The following is a 19,886-nucleotide window of genomic DNA, read 5'->3' as shown; positions in this document are numbered from 1 at the left end:
TACATGAACTATGTATGCAAAGTTCCTGGCACCGCATATTTCACTCGGTTATTGCTACCAACCATTGTCGTCGTTATTGTTGCTGTGGAAACGTATACTCTTCTCCTGAAGCCAGGACACGTTGAGCACCTGCCATGATAAGGTGCCAGGTGGCTCAGATAACCAGAGCGCTCTCCGCCCCTTCGTTACCTAAGCCACAGTCAACTCTTTATTTGCAGTTTTCTTCTAAAGAGCCATGCTCTCGCTCCTGTTTCTGGGGCTTTTGCCTGTTGCTGCTTCTGTGCATGGATATTCCTTCTCCCTCTTCCCTGTTAACTCCCAACATTGCTAATTTCTGTTCCTCCTTCAGGACCCCATATAGACGTCCCCTCCTCCAGGAAGCCTCCCCTGAAACATCACCAGCAAGGTTGACACATGTGCCCCTCCTGCATGCTCCCACAGCCTTTTGTGCACTCCCATTATTCATGAGCAGTTACCATAGTAGAGGTAATTACTCGTTCGCCTACCTATCTCTTCTTCTAGCCCCCACAGAAGGAAGGTCTCCTGCTTTTCCACACCAGGGTAAATTGCATTGCTGTCTTTCAAGACAGTCCTTGCCCAGCCGGCATGGTTCAGTGGTTGAGCATCGACGTATGAACCAGGAGGTCACGGTTTGATTCCTGGTCAGGGCATATGCCCAGGTTGGGGGCTCGATCCCAGGAGGCAGCCAGTCAATGATTCTCTCTCAGCGTTAATGTTTCTATCTCTCCTTCTCCCTTCCTCTCTGAAATCAATAAAAATATATATTTTTTAAAAAGATGATCTTTGTAGTACTTGGGTCCAAGATCGTCCTTGCATGGACCCCTTCCAGAAGTGAATGAGTACTCCTAACCACAGGCCTCTCAGGAAGGCCAAGATTAAAAGACCTATCTTTGCTCTTTCTAAAGTATGGCTTAGTTGCTTCTCCTATGTGTGCTTATACCATACTTCTGAAAATGGAAAATAAAATCGCATATGAACATACAGAGTCGGCCATATACTGACTTAGCACATTGGTTAAGAGCCTGGGCATGAGCTTGACTGTGAGCCCTGGGCAATTATTTAACCTTGTGGTGCCTTAGTTCCATCATCTGTAAATAGAGATAGTAGCGTTCCTACCACAGGCAGGGTGTGTGTGTGTGGAATGGGTGGGAAGCAGGAAGTGCTGTGCACGTCAGCTGTCATCTCATGTTACCTTGGGCTTCTCCCCTTTGCTTCTGAGAGCCCATGTCTCCCTAGCACCGCTCACTGCGGCAGAACCTCTTGCAGCTCTAAAGCAGCCTCTGGCTCCCTGCCTTTCCCAGTGCCCAGCTGGCAAACCCTTATTTCTCCTTCCAGCCCCAAATTGAGAGTTACCACCTCTGTGAGCATCCCCAGGGAGAGATCTGCTTGGTTCCCAAATGCATTGATATATAATCGCTCTTATCTTGGCCTGCATGTGATTATCTGTTTCTGTATCTATCTTCCCTATGAGACTCATGGCTTTTTAACCCTTTGCACTCGCTTGCTTTTTTCTCGATTCCTTTATTCTAATGCTAACCGTGTCGAGTCACACTGGACATCCGAGTGCAAAAGGTTAAGAACAGATCTGTCTCTCCATTTCCAGCAGAGAGCTGGGGCCACATCCTATATAATAAAGAGGTAATATGTAAATTGACCATCACACCCTTGCACAATGGCTGCCCCCATGTGGTCACAAGGTGGCCGCCCCCATGTGGTCACAAGATGGCCACCACAAGATGGCAGGTAGGGGAGGGTAGTTGTAGGTGATCAGGCCAGCAGGGGAGGGCAGTTGTAGGTGATCAGGCCAGCAGGGGAGGGCAGTTAGAGGTGACCAGGCCAGCAGGAGAGGGCAGTTGGGAGTGACCGGGCTGGCAGGGGAGGGCAGTTGGGGGCAATCGGGCCAGCAGGGGAGCAGTTAGGCATTGATCAGGCTGGCAGGGGAGTGGTTAGAGGGTGATCAGGCTGGCAAGGCAGAAGTGGTTAGGGGCAATCAGGCAGGCAGGCAGGCGAGTAGTTGGGAGCCAGCAGTCCCAGATTGTGAGAGGTATATCTGACTGCCGGTTTAGGCCCAGTCAGAAATACCCTGAGGGGTCCCAGATTGGAGAGGGTGCAGGCCGGGCTGAGGGACAGCTCCCCCCCCCCCCCAGTGCACAAATTTTGTGCACCGCGCCTCTAATGTTTAATAAACAGTGCTTAAATAAACTGTCATGGGCATACTTCTCTGGGCAGCTATGTGCCAACTTTGGGAGTTTTTCAAACTTGGAAATAAACCTAAATAAATGAGAAAGCCCCAAATGACTGATATATATGTATGTGTATATATACTACTGTATTTGCCTATATACTCCTCTGTAGCCCCCATTAGGGTTTGTATCTTGTTTGTTGAATTCCTAGCACCCAACACCTAGTACAGTGTTGGACAATCTTTTGAATGAATTAAATATGTTTAAGGGGAGATGTACCCAGTGAAATTCTTTTTTTCAGGATGACCCTTCATTCTTTAGTTCTCTACTAAAGGATTTCTCAAATTTGAGCTCTTTAAACTCTAAGATTATATATCTATAGGCATCAGTTTGAGGAATCATATGCATCTATTTGGTTATAAGGTCGTTGTCCTCAGAGGGCAATAAAGTGTAATGGCTTAAAATTCAGATCTTAAGTGTAATCCTACTGCCTGTTGTTATTTTTCTTAGAATATCATAAAAATGACACATTTTTTAATTTTATGGAGAATTTGTTGCCTTGCTGAAGGATTTGAGAAACTGTAAAAACTAATTGATATAATTACTAATTGGTTACTAATTGACAGAAAAGTTCTGGCTTGCCATGCTCTATATCTAGCACTTTTATTATTTTATTGTTCAGATTTAATTTCTTGCTCCATCTGGAATTTATTTTGGTATAAGGTGTGAAGTATGGCTCCAATTTTATTTTTCTTCCAGATGACTACCTAGTTGTTCCAACAACATTCATTGGATTCATCACTCCCCCACTGATTTGAAATGTCACCACCCTATTCAGAATTTTTATACGATATGGAAGACATCTTTTTTTCTGATTGGAATGGAATCAGAATGAATTTTAATTATCACAGGGTTTTGCCCTACCTGGTTTGGCTCAGTGGATAGAACGTCAACCTGTGGACGGAAGGGTCCTGGGTTCGATTCCAGTCAAGGGCACATGCCCAAGATTGCAGGCTCAACCCCCAGTAGGGTGTGTGCAGGAGGCAGCCATCAATGATTCTCTCCCATCATTGATGTTTCTATCTCTCTTTCCCCTCTCCCTTCCTCTCTGAAATCAATAAAAATATTTTTAAAAAATAAATAACGCATGTTTTAAAAAAACATTTAAAAGTTTTATATAACCATCAATATCATGTTCAAACAAGATTTTTATCCTCACTTCACGAATTTGTTATTACAAGCTCCTTTCAGTTTCTTTAAGTGTACTGCACACAACCTTCAAATATTATGAGCATTTCTCTCTCCCAGCTGTCACTACACCAAACCACATATGTTCTATTTCCCTAAATCATCTTGCTGTGCTCTTTGCAGCTCTTCTGTACAGTTGATGTCTTCATATAACAAGTTGCTCAGAAATTGCTGTAATTCTTTTAGGTGAGTTCTCAAAGTGAACACCTATTATCACTATCCAGTCCATCCCAACAATGAGCACTAATTTCCATTCAGCATGAAGGACAGGCGATGTTTCTGGAAAATGACAGGGTTTGGAGAGCCACGGCAGTTATTTGTTGGCTCTTTTAGACAATCAACTTGGGGGAGGGGAGCAACGCCCTACAAAATGACAACTGCTATTGTGGGAATTTGTTTGCTATTGATTCCAGCAAAATGGTCCAGACACTGAAGAAAAAGGATCGCCCTGTACTAGGTCTTGAACCCAAAAACTGTTTGCACAGATGAATTCATCCAAGATACATCACAGCCTCCACCTCAACAGATGCTCTTTCAAATGATTCATGACTCTCTCTCCTCAAAAGTCAGCATTTAAGAGACAGCTCTGCTGACATGAAAGCTGGCTTAACATTTCTATTTAAAAGCTGGACCAGCATATGTTTGGCTTCTGTTGTGTATTTAAAATTTCAAGTTAACGTTGTGGCAGGTCTTCGCGTCGCCAGTGTATCATCCAGTACCATGGGCAGTCAGTCCAAAGTGCTGAGCAGCCTCAGAAATTCCATGTTGGTGCCATGCTTTTGAGGAAGAATGGATAGAATGTGCACATGGAATCCGTGGCATCCGCACAGAGAGTGCAAGAGAGAATATGATGATTTCGTAGAATGCCTGCCTTGCAGAAAACGACCCGATGAACCGTCTGAGTGTCATCACATGGCAGCAGGACAAGCTAATAAAAGAGGGGACGTACACGCCTCCACCCCACCTCCAGGAGAGGGGATCCTAGAGCAGCTGCCTAGAGTTGGAGGCTGATTTTCATGTTCCTTATTCTCCACTGGAAAGTGTATGTACTGACAACTGACACTCTGTGAGTGTCTAAAAAGAAAAGATTGTGCCCTAGCTGGTCTGGCTCAGTGGATAGAGCGTCGAACTGCAGACTCAAGGGTCCCAGGTTCGAGTCCAGTCAAGGGCACATGCCCAGGTTTCGGGCTTGATCCCCAGTGAGGAGCATGCAGGAGGCAGCCAATCAATAATTCTCTCTCATCATTGATGTTTTCTCTCTCTCTCTCTTCCTTCCTCCCTGAAATAAAAAAAAAATATTTTTTAAAAAAGAAAAGATTGCTCTATCCTTTAATTTCAAGTTAAGACGAAGAAAACGTACTCTACATCCTGAATGGGCTTTGGGTGCCTCACTCGAAAACTAGAGGGTGGCAAATAGTGAGAGAGTCATAGAGAAGAAAGGGACATTAGGAAACCCTGAGTTTTTTAGTGAAGCCCGTTATCAATGCCAGGAATGCAAACCTGGGAGTGAAAAGAAAAGCCTTGAACAGGAGGAAAAGAGCCCCATAACCGTTGTCCTACCTAACTGCAGTCCTGAACAGGATCAGCCACCTCCCCTCAGCACCGCTCCTCCGCCTGGAGGTCTGCCACTTCATGTCCCCTTCCCAGGGGTCTCTCCATCCCGGGACAGCCCCCACCTTAGGGCCTTCCTCTCACAGCTGCCTGTCCTCCCCTCCGCGCCCACCTCAGTACTTGCACCTCCAGATTTAACAGGTGTCCTCTGTGCCCCTGGGACCCGCCCCGCGCGCAGCCCCGCCCCCGCGCGCAGCCCCGCCCCCCGCGCGCAGCCCCGCCGCGCAGCCCCGCCCCCGCGCGCAGCCCCTCCCCTCACGCGCAGCCCCGCCCCCTAGGTCCTCCAGGAGTATTCGCCCGGCGCGTGCCAGTTGCCGCCGGTTGGAACCCAACCTCCTGGTCCGTGAGGCGCGAGGCGCCAGTCTCCGGGTTCGGGTTCCAAGTCAGAATCCCTGAGGCCTGGAAAGCCCGCTTGCGGGGCGGAAGGGATTCACTTCAAGAACCTCGAAGACTGGGTACGAGCGGGGTTTGTAGCAAAAAAGGAAGCGTGTGAAGAAGCTGAGGGAAAGCGCCAGGGTTCCTTCGTCCTTAAGGCTCGGAGGTGGTTGCCGGGCCCTCACCCCGGGAGGGAACCTCGGGGATCTCCAGCGGTTTCCAGCATCCCGATGTTAAATCCAGTCGCGCCTACGTCCTGAAGAGGCCCTCAGCCTTCTCCTGAGGGAATCAGTCAGGAAAACGTCCCGCGAAGCCGACCAGGCCGCTGCTGAGGGGGCGCGGCCTGCGCTCCCCACGCCTGGGCGCCTGAGACTGAGGGGCCGCTGTCCAATCCATCACTTGCTACTTGAGAGAGAGAACAATCTTTTCGTTTTTTCAAGGGGAGAAGAAACGGATGATTTTTGTTTTCGTCCTCGAGGACAGTCAGTGTGGAACTCTGGGTAATAATGCACATGATTAACTGAGGGGCAGTATTCTAGGAGATCCACGCACACGGTCTCTCGTTTGCCTCGGTTACTTTGCTGTTCAGAAGTATAGGTGGTAGCAACCATACCTCTCTCTCAGCAGTTTGTTCCCTTCTGCTAGGCCCCCACCCCCCACTTTAGTGTTACGTAAGGAGATGGAATAGACCCCCCAAAAAAAGAATTAGTTGGACCACATTTTATTCTAATAAATACAGCCCTGGATTGTAGATTCCTGAGATCTTAAAACAACAGCTACAGTGCTAAATGGCTGTTGGATTCTGTTTCTTGGCCCTAATTTTATCATATGCTCGGCCCTCGCAGCTTTGGCTTCATCTGGAAGGTCATTTGGCTGTCCAGCCTAATTAGCATATTGCGCTTTTATTATTATTATAGACTAGAGGCCTGGTGAACAAAATTTGTGCACAGGTAGGGTCCCTAGGCCTGGCTGGTGATCAGGGCCTTCCTTCCTTCCTTCTGCACCGCCCCCTGGTGGTCAGTGCACGTCATAGCAAGTCCTCAAACTCCCAGTCTCCTGGTCCAACTCCCAAGGGGACACTTTGCATATTAGCCTTTTATATATAGAGAGAGTAGCCACTGTAATTTTAAATCTTTATAAAACTAGTAAATACAAAAGACACCTAATGTTCTATGAAGCAAAAAGATATATGTTACAAGAGAGCCCATTAATTAGCAGAAAGGTATTCATAGTTTATGAGGAAAATAAAATCTACCTATTGAGGGTAGACTAAGTTCTAGGAGTCAGGGAGGATACAGGAAGAATGATATAAGGTCAAAGTTCTTAGAGTGTTATTAACATAAACATGGAAGGTTAAATAGCAGTATGCAATTCTAGATAACATTTCAAGATAACAAAAAAGATATCAGACAGTCATAATTAGCTGTGCTATAGGAAATCAAAAGATATTTTTAAAATGACCAGTTTTGAGGAGAGAGAGAAGAAACTTAAATGCCCACCCCACATACATCCTCACGAAAGAGATAATGCCACATGCTCAGCAGAAAGACTATAGGCCAGCCAAATGTTTCTCTAATTATCCTTCTGGACTTTGAAATAAAATCAAGGAGGCCTCATGGGCAAAGGATTTTACACTGTATAATCTATGACTACTTCTTAAATAATATTTCTTGTTTTCCCAGAATTGGGTGGTGTGTTGTTGTTTTCTGCTGCTCTCCTTTCAATATGAAGGAGGATCAAGTTGTGCTGGAGGAACCAGGATTCCAAGATGATGAGGTATGACAAGAATATTGAAAGATATGCAGACATTCAGTCATGCCACAAAAATGAAGCTCCTTCTATTAGCAACTATATTTAGAAACTGAATAGAAATAAAACCTAGTTCTAGAGAGAGGCAATATTACAAATATGTAACAACTTGTTTAGCAAGGGGTGCTAAGATTAGCTACTTAGCAACTGGCATGGGATAATTTCATTAACTTAACCACGGGTATGGCCATACTGGTTCCTGTGCATCCTGGTAACAAATAGCAGAGGAAGGAGTGCAGGGTCTGGTGGGGAAGAAGGTTGAGAAAACATATTTTAAAATAGGTTAAATGTTGTTCCATTCCTGTGGGTGAAGGTCTTAGGCCATGACAAAACTATTTGATTTTCTAGCCCTTTCGATGTTAGCTCTTCTAAGTATGTTAGCTTGTAAAGTATTATTGATCGTACCTCTGTCTGGAGAAGTGGAATTTTAGGAATTTGGAGTGACCATAATATTGAATTAACTCTTTAAAAGGTGCTAAACAGTTGAATATAAATAATCAAAACTCCATTTTTTTGTTTGCGCTCCTTTAGGAATCTTTGTTTCAAGACATTGACCTGTTACAAAAATATGGAATTGTAAGTTGTTGGGTTTTTTTTTTGTTTTGTTTTTTTTTAATGCTGTGTGAAATTGTCCAATTCAGGGTTTCTCAGGCTTGACCTTCTTGAACATTTGGGACTGAGTGATTCTTTGTTGTGGGGAGCTGTCCCATGCATTGTAAGGTGTTTAGCAACATCCCTGGCTCCTAACCACTCACTATATCCAGTAGCACAACTAAAATTTGTCCAGACATTGTCAAGTATCCCCAGGAGGCAAAATTGCCCACGTTTGAGAACCACTGGTTCAACTGGAGGTATTCCAAGCTCTCTGCATCTACTGTCTTCATCAGCAGAAAATTCAGTTCTGTGTCAGATGATTAGAGTAAATGATGTTTACAGAAACCCAGACTGCGAATAACAAACTAAATGAATATCAACAACAATTAGTTGATAGAAAACTTCTGTGACATTATCTTTTGAAGCATCACATTTTATCTCTTTTGGCTAGGTTTAGAAAATAGGAACAAGAGAACATTCTGGTCGTTTGGTGATATAGTTATTTGCATTCTCCAAGGGTAGAGGGGGAAAAAAATCTTTTAAAAAATGTACAAGAATATATTAGTAATGAAGTTTTGTAGAAGGAAGGAGCTGAACTGAGGGGGTGAATGTGTGACAAATTAGCTAGCTTTTCTACCAACAGACTTTTCTTTTGAATTCCTTGTTACATTGCCATGGTCCCACTAACATTCTTGGGAAATCGGGCACAGCCAGAACATTTGGCTGTGTGCTGGGTATGTTCTACTCAGATATTTCCAGAACATTTGGCTACATGGTGGGTGGGTTCCACCTGGTTGCTTGTATAAAATTGGCATCACAGTGGAAGGAGATGGACACAAAAGTACATACTATGGGAATTTTTCAGGCTGGTATTTTATCAATCTCCATTCTTTTATTTACAGAACGTGGCTGACATTAAAAAATTGAAGTCAGTAGGAATCTGTACCATCAAAGGGATACAAATGACAACAAGAAGAGCCCTGTGCAATGTCAAAGGGCTCTCAGAAGCAAAAGTGGACAAGATTAAAGAGGCAGCCAACAAACTTATTGTAAGCAAAACCCATTCTTTGTTGTTTTAGCTTAGAGAAGGGCTCTGTGAGTTTCTGTAGCCCTTTTCATTATGAACACCAGAAACCATTGTGGGAACTCTAAGTTCCTGTAGATCATAGTGTACTATTCTCCCCAATTAATTTCTGAAAGATTGAGGCAGGGTTAAGAGACCTGGAACACTATGAAGGTAATTATTTTTACCAAACTTTTCTTTTTGTCTCTCTTTATATTTCTTTTTCTCTGCCTTTTCTTCTCCTTTTTATTTTTGTGTGTGTTTTTTTTACATTCCTCCTCCTTATTTTTGTTTTGTCTTCTCAAATATATCATAGCTGTTGTAATGCGCTCAGCACCAAAGAAGTTACTTTCTCCTGGTATAGACCAATTGATAACAGAGCATTGGGTTAGAAAAAAACTAACAGTGGATGTATACAGTTGAGATCGATAGGACCAAGAATATGCTCACTGTGTCAGCTGAGCTAAAGCTGAGCCAAGGTATGAAACCCATACCTTGTAGCTGGGCCCACAAACTATGAGAGGTCCATGTTGCTGACAGGCTCCAAGCAAAAACATAGGCTTTGATTCAAGCTTTTGTGTAGAGCTTTTGGGGCCACTGAACCTAGGTGGGGTAGCTCAAGAGCCTGTGGATGACCTTAACTATGACCTTGCGCTGCCTTCAAAGACAAATGAACTGTAGCTTATATCAAATAATGATCCTGATAACCAAGTCTATAGTTTTTGGAAGCATTTAAAATTAAAACCATCACCTTATATCCTTTTAAAACCCTTCCTTTTTATCTTTCTAAAGGAGCCAGGATTCTTGACTGCATTTGAGTATAGTGAGAAGAGGAAAATGGTTTTCCATATCACCACTGGGAGCCAGGAATTTGAGTGTGTATCTCATATATTGTATAACTACTAAGCACAGTCTTTGAAATACTATATTTTTCTCTATCTGGCTGTTGTTTCTACCAAACGTAGTAGAAATAGCTTCTTCTTTTGAAGTAGTTTTTTTGTGTTTTGTTGTGTTTTTTTTTCAAAAGGCAACTGTAGCAAATAAATTTTAAGCTACTTGTAGAAACAAGATTAAATTTCTTACAAGAACTTCAGGCCAAAAATATATAGTTACTGGAATCAGCCTAATTTTTAAAATTAGGCTAAACTAATTTTTTAAATCACTTAAAAAATAGTTTAATTTATCATTTCCTTTCTCCTAATAACTACTTTTCATGTTTCTCAGTATATTTTTTTAAAAATTGAATAGTTAGTTGACTTTTAGAAACATAGTTCTAGCACAATATGAAAAACCCAGTTAATAATAAGACTATTTATTCAAACTCCAATTCAGCTCTAAAGACCAGACTGAGACATAAGGCTTATAATGCCCATTTCCTATTGGTACCAGAAATAAGAACAGCAGGGCTTACAAGTTGTTCTGTTGATCCACCAGCCCTCACACAGTAGAACCTGTTATTTAACAGGTGGTGTACCATTTGTTCATCCAAGAGTTCCTGTTCATGTTGAATAGATAGATAGATATAGAAAGAAATGATGTTAATGCTTTCTCCTTTCTTGATTTCTTTATTTCTGTTCCTGTTACTTATGCTTGCTTTCTATTTCCAGTAAGTTGCTAGGAGGTGGAATTGAAAGCATGGCAATCACAGAAGCTTTTGGAGGTAAGCAGAACCTTAATATTTTGTTATTGGGGGAAAATAATACATATACACACATATATATATACACAAACATACATATATAATTAAATAAACAACCAATAGTAAATTATATCTAATTTAGAACTTACGATAAAATATTAATTCTCGCCCTGAACCGTTTGGCTGAGTGGATGGAGCATCGACCTGCGGACTGAAGGGTCCCAGGTTCGATTCCAGTCAAGAGCATGTACCTTGGTTGCGGGCACATCCCCAGTAGCGGGTGTTCAGGAGGCAGCTGATCGATGTTTCTCTATCATCGATGTTTCTAACTCTCTATCCTTCTCCCTTCCTCTCTGTAAAAAAACAATAAAATATATATTGTAAAAATATCAATTATCATAATATAGGATTATTCTATGCTAAAATTAAAATATATTCCAATATTAATAGATGGGTCTTATTGACATTTTTCATTGTTTTATCTCTGACTTCTATAGAACATGGTCAAATTTTTTTACATTCTTTCAAAAGATAGTTGAATAATGAAACAGATCTTATTTTTAAGAAATGCATGTTGAGTGAACATAGTAGATTTTCTCTTCCCTATTTATATCCTCTATTTTTTCTTCAAAACAATTCATGCATAACTATATTACATACTATGCCTGACAATTCCAGTACTTGCAGCCCTGGGAGAATTAAATATGTTGTTTTGTTGACTTAGAGAAATATATCTGGTTTTCATTATTTCTATTTTTATTATCTTAGTCTTAGTGGCTTATTGTCTTGTATATGTGTTGATATTTGTGAGATCATTGCTTGACTTTAATCTGTGGGAGTTCAGTGGGCCGAAAGTGGTGTGACTGCAAGTTTTCCTCCAGAGAGAATTTGCTGTTTTGGTGGTTAGGGCATACCACCAGTATGAGACTACTTCAGTTCCCTTTGAGGATCTCAGTTCAGTGGGAGAACCCCAGGCTCTCCTATGATAGGGTCTTAAACTCTTGTTTATATGACTATTCCTAAGGAAAACTTTGTTTAACTTAATCTTTATCCAAAGGGCAATTCTGTGAAAAAAATACCTTTAAAAGTTATTTTTACTACTGGTATTCATATATGCAGAATCTATTCATGATGTGGTAATTTATGTGTAAAATTTGACTGTTGGAAAAGGAAACTATACTCTGAGGCGATATTTTATTATTTATGAAAATATCTAAAACTTAACTATGGGTTTTTGTTTTCTATATTTCACAGAATTTCGTACTGGAAAAACCCAGCTCTCTCATACACTCTGTGGTAAGGATACATAACAACAACAATAATAACAAAGCCCCAGCCGCTTTGGCTCAGTGGATAGAGCATCAGCCCTTGGACTGAAGGCTCCCAGGTTCGATGACGGTCAAGAGCACATACCACAGTTGCAGGCTCCATCCCCAGCCCTGATTAGGGCACCTGCAAGAGGCAACCAATTGATGTGTCTCTCTCACATCGATGTTTCTCTCTCTGTCTCTCCCTCTCTCCCTCTCCCTTCCACTCTCTAAAAATCAAGAGAAAAATATCCTCTGGTGAGGATTAACAACAACAACAACAAATAATAATAATAACAAAAATAATCATAGCTATCACTTACTAATCTAAGTTGTGCCTGATACTTTATATAATCTCATAAAATCTGAACAGATTTACAAAGAAAATGAATCTCAGAGAGGTTAACTGCCCATAGGTACACAGATACCAAAGCTAGTCTTTGAATGTGTGATGCTTGAGGTGAAATGCTGCACTCTGAACACCTGAATGGAAATAGGGATGAGGTAAATTGTGTTGGTGGGAAGAGGCTTCACTGTCTCAATTTTTCCCATTCTATCTTTTCTAAGTTGTATCTTCAAGAATGTCACAAGATCTATTGAGGCCTAGAATCCCTTGGAGTAAGGTTAGCCCTAAGACAGACTTAAAAATAAATTTTTCTAAAACAGAGTAAGTAAAAACACTTCATTTTGCACAAAGACATCACTGTGCATTTCTTGGACTTAAGTACAAGGGGCATGGCAAAATAAGTAAGAAAAGGATTCTGGAACCAAAATACTTGGCTTCATTCTTGGCTCTACCTTTAATAGCTATGTGACTTGGGCAAGTTGCTTCACCTTCCTAATTGTCCCCATCAGTAAAATAGGAATAATGATAGTACCAAATTTAGGGTTGTTTTCAAAAGTAAATGAAATAATGCATGAACTTAATGAAAAATAATTCCTTAGTATGAACTACTACTACATAGAAAGAAAATGCATTTTAAATTTTGACTAAAATTAATCAAAATATTACTTAAATGAGTTATACAGCATAAATTATATTTGTGATTATTTCTTATAGGAAGAAAGTTAGTAAATTCTGTCTCTATTCTTTAGGAGAACTACCTTTCATGAATATCTCCCCTTGGGAGAGATGTTGTCATTCTTTGTTGAATTACTATTCTGCTGGCAGAATGCTTTAATTTTGCCATAAATTACTAATATAAAAATATAACATGCTGATTAGAAACTAAAGGATCATGATTTTTTACTAGCTTAACAAAAGAACTGAAACCAGCATAAATCCCATTTTAATTTATACATTTATTTATATAAAGTGTATTCATTTCTATTAATATTAATTAACTCTTAATTGCTTCCTAGTGACAGCTCAACTTCCAGGAGCAGGTGGCTACTCAGGAGGAAAGATTATCTTCATCGATACAGAAAATACTTTGTAACCTTTTTATTTAAATAACTTGCTGTCATAGTAGTGTGATATAGTAATGTTACTATAAAAGAGTTTGTTTGAAATATATCGTTTTTATAATCATCTTGGAAACCAGCAATAATGAGAAAAGCCAAGGGAAAAATAATTGCTGGTAAAGGTCTCAAATCACTTTTTTTTAAAAAATATATTTTATTGATTTTACAGAGAGGAAGGGAGAGGGATAGAGAGTTAGAAACATCGAAGAGAGAGAAACATCAATCAGCTGCCTCCTGCACACCCCCCACTGGGGATGTGCCCACAACCAAGGCACATGACCTTAACCGGAATCGAACCTGGGACCCTTGAGTCTGCAGGCCGACGCTCTATCCACTGAGCCAAACCGGTTTCGGCAAAACGTAGCGCCCGAACAGGGACATGAACGCAAATCACTTTAAAAAAAAAAAAATTCATTTCTCTGAAAGGATTTTCAGTGAAATTGACAAAACAAATACATGAGAGGAAAATACATATTCATTTTTAATTCTCTTCTCCAAATATCCTATCTAATAAAAGAGTAATATGCAAATCGACCAAACAGTGGAATGACCAGTCACTATGACATGCACTGACCACCAGGGGGCAGATGCTCAATGCAGGAGCTGCCCCCTGGTGGTCAGTGAGCTCCCATAGGGGGATCGCTGCTCAGCCACAAGCCAGGCTGATGGCTGGTAAGCGCAGCAGCCCACCTCCATGGCAGCACTAAGGGTGTCCAACTGCAGCTTAGGCCCACTCCCTGCAAATAGTCTGACATCCCCTGAGGGCTCCTATACTACGAAAGGGCACAGGCCATGTTGAGGGTACCCCCACCCCCACCCCGAGTGCATGAATGTTGTGCACTGGGCCTCTAGTTTTACTTATAATTAGACAGAAGATTATTGGCTCACTCAGAAGGTGGTTCGAAATAAGGGGAAATGTATGAAAGGAGCACAAGCACAAAAGGGAAAAGGGCAGAACCTGTTTATTTTATTTTATTTTTTAAATAAATCTTTATTGTTAAGATTATTACAATTGTTCCTATTTCCGCCCCACATAGCTCCCTTCCACCCGATTCCCACCCTACTCTCTTCCCTTACCCCCCCCCCCCACTATCCTCATCCATAGGTGTACGATTTTTGTCCAGTCTCTTCCAGCACCCCCCACACCTGATAATTTAGAACTTACGATAAAATATCGTTGTTTTTTAAATGCTCACTGTGTCAGCATTTAAATTTAATTTTAAATGCTGCCCCCCGAGAATTGTCAGTCCACTTTCTTTCTATGTCCCTGTTTCTATTATATTCACCAGTTTATTGTGTTCATCTGATTTTTTATTCACTTGATTTTTAGATTCACTTGTTGATAGATATGTATTTGTTGTTCATAATTTTTATCTTTACCTTTTTCTTCTTCTTCCTCTTCTTAAAGAATACCTTTCAGCATTTCATACAATACTGGTTTGGCAGTGATGAACTCCTTTAGCTTTTTCTTATCTGCAAAGCTCTGACCTTCAATTCTGAATGATAGCTTTGCTGGGTAGAGTAATCTTGGTTGTAGGTTCTTGCTATTCATCACTTTGAATATTTCTTGCCACTCCCGTCTGGCCTGCATAGTTTCTGTTGAGAAATCAGCTGACAATCGTATGGGTGCTCCCTGGTAGGTAACTAACTGTCTTTCTCTTGCTGCTTTTAATATTCTCTCTTTGTTTTTTGCTCTTGGCATTTTAATTATGATGTGTCTTGGTGTGGTCCTCTTTGGATTCCTTTTGTTTGGGATTCTCTGCGCTTCCTGGACTTGTAAGTCTATTTCTTTCACCAGGTAGGGGAAGTTTTCAGTCATTATTTCTTCAAATAGGTTTTCAGTATCTTGCTCTCTCTCTTCTTTTGGCACCCCTATAATTCAGATGTTGGTACGCTTGAAGTTGTCCCAGAGGCTCCTTACACTATCTTCATATTTTTGGATTCTTTTTTCTTTTTGCTTTTCCAGTTGGGTGTTTTTTGCTTCTTTGTATTTCAAATCTTTGACTTGATTCTTGCGATCCTCTAGTCTGCTGTTGGATCTCTGTATATTATTTTTTATTTCAGTCAGTGTATGCTTAATTTCTAGTTGGTCCTTTTTCATATCCTCGAGGGTCTCACTAAATTTATTGGCCTTTTCTAGAAAATGCTTGAAAAACCTTATAACCATGGTTTTGAACTCTATATTCAGTAGTTTGCTTTCCTCCATTTCTTTCATTTGTGATCTGTTCCTTTGTCTCCGCATTTTGGCTGCTTCCCTGAGTTGATAGAGTGGCTTTGTGTGCTAGGTGTCCTATAGGGCCCAGTGGCTCAGCCTCCCCAGTTACCTGAGGTGGACACTCTTGGTGCACCCCTTTGTGGGCTGTGTGCACAGTCTTGTTGTAGTTAAGCCTTTATTGTTGTTGGTATCACTGGGGGGAATTGACCTCCAGGCCAATTGGCTGTGAGGATCAGCTGTGTCTATGATGGGAGAACTTCTGTGCTGGAGACACCCTTATGAGGCAAGACTTCCTTCAGTGGGGCTTTGGTGCTCACTGAGTCTGCCCCCTGAGTGTGTCCCTTATGGATCTGAGGAGTTGTAATCTGGATGGTCCCACTCTGACCCCTGGGTACATTGGCTCTTGGATCACCAAAGAGGTGCTAATTTAGCCTCTGCCTGAGGCCACCCAGCAGGAGCTGCAGATTGCTCTTCTTTGTTTGGGTTTTGGAGGTGCCCAGATGAGGCCCAGCTGTGAAGCAATGCAAACTGCTGTGGGGCCTTGGGCCTTCTTTTGGATGTTCTGGGTCTCACTGACTCAGCTGCAGTTTGTTAGGTAAGTTTAGAATTCAAAGGACCAGGCCATTCATATGCAAAAGCCTCTGCACTCAGCTTGGATGGGGCGGAGTCTCAGGGCGGAGCAAATCACAATGGCTTCCCATCAGCCTTGCCCTAAGAGGCCCCTGGGTCTGTGTCCTGCGGTAATGGCTGCAAGCACCTCTGAGAGAAAGCCACCCTCAAGTTTTGCCCGCTGCCTGACAGTCCAGTTTCTCCCCGTATGAGTCTGGGTCCCCAGAGTCTCGCCCGGAACGAGTTCAGACCAGTCGGGAGCTTGTATCTCCCTCCTAATTGAGAAAGCCAGCTGTGTACTCAGTTGCCAGCCCTCTCTGCGTGTGCCTTCATACCTCTGCCTTCCGCAGCTCCTGTGAGTCTCAGTGTGCTTTTTTCTTTCCTTCTAGTTGTAGAATTTCTACTCAGCCAGCCTTCCTGTGGTTCTGGATGATGTCCGTTTTGTCTTTTAGTTGTAGTTTTGAAATTGTTGTGCGAGGCAGCAGTTCAGGTGTTTACCTATGCCGCCATCTTGGTTTCTCAGAACCTGTTTAGATAACAAAGAATTTGTTTGAAGTGGAAGGTATTCCAGAATGCAAGGCTGGTAAGGTGATTTTAGTCTTAGACATAAAGGGCTTTAAAACCAGATGGATGATGAGTATAAATTAGATACTTTTGCAATATTCTAGGCAAGTAACGAGAACTTGATCTAGGTTGGAAGCAGTAGAGATAAAAAGAAAAGGACAAGAAATATTAGGGAGGAAAATTGATAGGACTTGATGAATGTATTTGGTAGACAAAGGAAAGAGGTGAGAGAAACCACACAAGGTTTTTTGTGTAGACAATGAGAGAATCATGATGCTAATGACAGAATCGAGCAGATCATGTTTCAGAGAAAAGGTGGTGTTTCATTTTAATGTGTTGAATGTGAGGTACAGGAAGACATTCACATGGCAATTGCAAACGTTGGACTCAGCTTAAGAAAGGGATAGGACCCAGAGATATGGATGTAATTGCCTAGGGGGCAAGAGAACTTAGAGAGAAGAGAGAACTGAGAATACAACTTTGGGGTATGCCAGTATTTAGAAAGGACTAAAAAGAAGAAACAATGGAGATAGAGGAAGTAGGAGGAAATCTGGATGTGAAGGATGAGCAAAAAGAAGAGTTTCAATTATTTAGACTTAACTATTGAGATTCTCGGGGTTTTTTTATTCATTATTGTTTTTTGCATCCCAAATCTTTCCTGTATTTCTGTTTTCCTGGAGTACCTACTCAAGTCATTTTATCAGAAAAGTAATGAGGTGGTAAACTTGAGCTCTGGCATTCTGAAGATACATTATTTTGCTTTCACTCTTGAATGTTCATTTGGCCCGTCATATAGAAATTTGCATGGTATATCTCTATCCTATTGGGTGTTTGCTCCCTCTATTCCCACTTCACAGTGTTTCTGGATCATACAGAACCTCTAAATTTACTCTCCAAAAAAACTCCAGTAGAAGAAAAACACCAGAGAACTGTTTGCAGAATACTTTATTTGGAAATACTGGGCATAAGAAGACTCTGAAGGAAATTTCTAACTTGGGGAAGGAGGATGGAATGTTGTATAGGGCTGTAATAAGAAGAGCTCAGCTGGGCTCCAGCTAGTTTCAGAAATAGCTATTTAAGGATGGTTCTCGGAGAGGGAGGAATTGTTCTTGCAGATTAAAAACCACTGTTTGGGCAATTTGGATTTTATCAAGAATGGTAAAGAGAAACAATTAGGAGCCAAGTCCTATATAAGAATGAGTAGGGAGGGACAAGGACACACGAGTGCTCAGCAGAATGTTTTTATTCTTTCAGTGTTTCTTACATGTATTTGGTTCTCTCTTGATATTTTTTAATGTTTATATTTTGCCTACTTAATTATGTTTTATGTTTACTTTTTGGTGTGGATTATCTTATGACTCTTTATATGCACCATAATTCCTTGCATTGGTAATTTATGATTATGGTGATTTATTCCATATGGTGTTCAGTTAATAAATATTTGTAGATTGATTTGAACTTCCCTTCAGCATAAGCACAATTTTTATACTTCTGGTTACATAGTAACCAAGTTTTGTAAACACTGACATGGTGAAAAATGTTTTTATTCCTTTACAGTTTAGATAGATCTAAGTGATAATTAGCATCTTCCAGAATACCTTTGCAGGTACACTGAATTTGCTTCCCTATGAATTTACTAATTTCAGAAAGCTAGCACAACTCCTTAGAAGGAGGTTGGTAATTCCCTTTTGACCTTTGAAGTTACCTTTCTGATCCTTTGGTTCACGTAGTTAAATTTACCATTCACTGGCAAAACATGACTAATGGTGTATTAAGCTATTTCATATTAAACAAGTGAGGAGTATGAACAGAGTGAATTAATTCACTTTGAAGTAACTTAAATTATAATTCAGTAATATCTTCCTAGAATACATCTATTATAGAATTGAGAACAAAAGAGATTCACAAATCTTAGTATTTAGTTTTTCTCTTGTAATTGATTTGTTGCATATCCTGAGTCATTTGCTTAATCTCTGTCAGTGTCCTCATTTGTAAAATGTAATATAGGCCATACAACTGGCTTCCATGGTTATTGTAAAGATTAGATAATTTAACATTTAAATGCTTACGGCTTTATCATTTCTCTAACCATTATCACTACCTAAGGTATTCATTGAGGCACTTATGAAAAATAAAATGTGGTGTAGATTTGAAGTGATTATTAGTATCCTCCAGAATACCTTTGCAGGTACATCATTTTGCCTCTCAGTTCATTTACTGACAGTATTATTTTTTGTAGTTGTCTAAACTTTTTTAGAATTGCTTTATTAGTTCCTTAATTTTGGCACCTTCCAGCCGTCCAGATCGCCTCCGGGACATTGCTGATCGCTTCAATGTAGACCACGATGCAGTGCTGGACAATGTGCTTTATGCACGTGCATATACTAGTAAGAACCCCCTGCAATTGGATGCTTGGGTTGTTTTAAGGTTGGCAGCACTGATTCACTATCTGAGTAATAATCACAACTTTTTGACACTGTTATTTTCTCTTTTTATTTTACTTTTCTCCAAATTAATTTAGTCCACAAATTGTATCATCTGGTAAGTCCTTAGATATTAAAGTGCCCTGAAATTATTTCTTACCTTTGTGTTTGAAATGGAGAGTATCATGGGTATTGTAGCATTTGGCATGTATGCTGATGCAGAATATGAAGTCATCCTATATAATAAAAGGCTAATATGCAAATTGACCAAACTGCCCAACAACCAGTCACTATGACACGCACTGACCACCAGGGGACAGACGCTGAATGCAGGAGCTGCTCCCTGATGGTCAGTGCACTCCCACAGGGGGAGCACCACTCAGCCAGAAGCCCTGAGCTAGGCTCACAGCTGGCAAGCGCAGCAGTGGTGACGGGAGCCTCTCCTGCCTTCGCATCAGTCAGATATCCCCTGATAGGCTTGGCTGAGGGATGCCTCCCTCCCCCCCCCCCCCCCCCCCGAGTGCACAAAATTTCATGAACCAGGCCTCTAGTACAGTGGTTCTCAACCTTTCTAATGCCGCGACCCTTTAATACAGTTCCTCTTGTTGTGGATTTACATACAATCTTTACATTATGATTTATTAACAGTAGCAAAATTACAGTTATGAAGTAGCAACGAAAATAATTTTATGGTTGGGGGTCACTACAACATGAGGAACTATATTAAAGGGTCACAGCATTAGAAAGGTTGAGAACCACTG

At 41.1% G+C, this 19,886-nt stretch overlaps 1 protein-coding gene across 2 annotated transcripts in view; it reads left to right on the top strand.

Annotated features, from left to right (window-relative positions):
• The first annotated feature begins 7,153 nt into the window (after positions 1-7,153).
• The window catches only part of DMC1 (DNA meiotic recombinase 1), a 31,006-nt gene continuing 18,273 nt past the window's right edge, over positions 7,154-19,886 (top strand). Inside the window, exons 1-8 of one of the 2 annotated variants that reach the window (XM_008144619.3) lie at positions 7,154-7,214; positions 7,779-7,823; positions 8,744-8,890; positions 9,697-9,779; positions 10,512-10,564; positions 11,798-11,839; positions 13,213-13,285; positions 18,998-19,089. In XM_008144619.3, the coding sequence (XP_008142841.1) occupies positions 7,164-7,214; positions 7,779-7,823; positions 8,744-8,890; positions 9,697-9,779; positions 10,512-10,564; positions 11,798-11,839; positions 13,213-13,285; positions 18,998-19,089 (586 nt within the window). In that variant the 5' untranslated portion in view covers positions 7,154-7,163. The remainder of the gene's footprint in view (positions 7,215-7,778; positions 7,824-8,743; positions 8,891-9,696; positions 9,780-10,511; positions 10,565-11,797; positions 11,840-13,212; positions 13,286-18,997; positions 19,090-19,886) is intronic. The other variant, XM_008144620.3, reaches the window with a different exon arrangement.

Source organism: Eptesicus fuscus, chromosome 7 (genome assembly GCF_027574615.1).
Source record: "Eptesicus fuscus isolate TK198812 chromosome 7, DD_ASM_mEF_20220401, whole genome shotgun sequence".
In the NCBI taxonomy this organism is placed as follows: Eukaryota; Metazoa; Chordata; class Mammalia; order Chiroptera; family Vespertilionidae; genus Eptesicus; species Eptesicus fuscus.
Note: the sequence above shows the minus strand (reverse complement) of the source record. Positions and strands in the feature narration are given on the sequence as shown.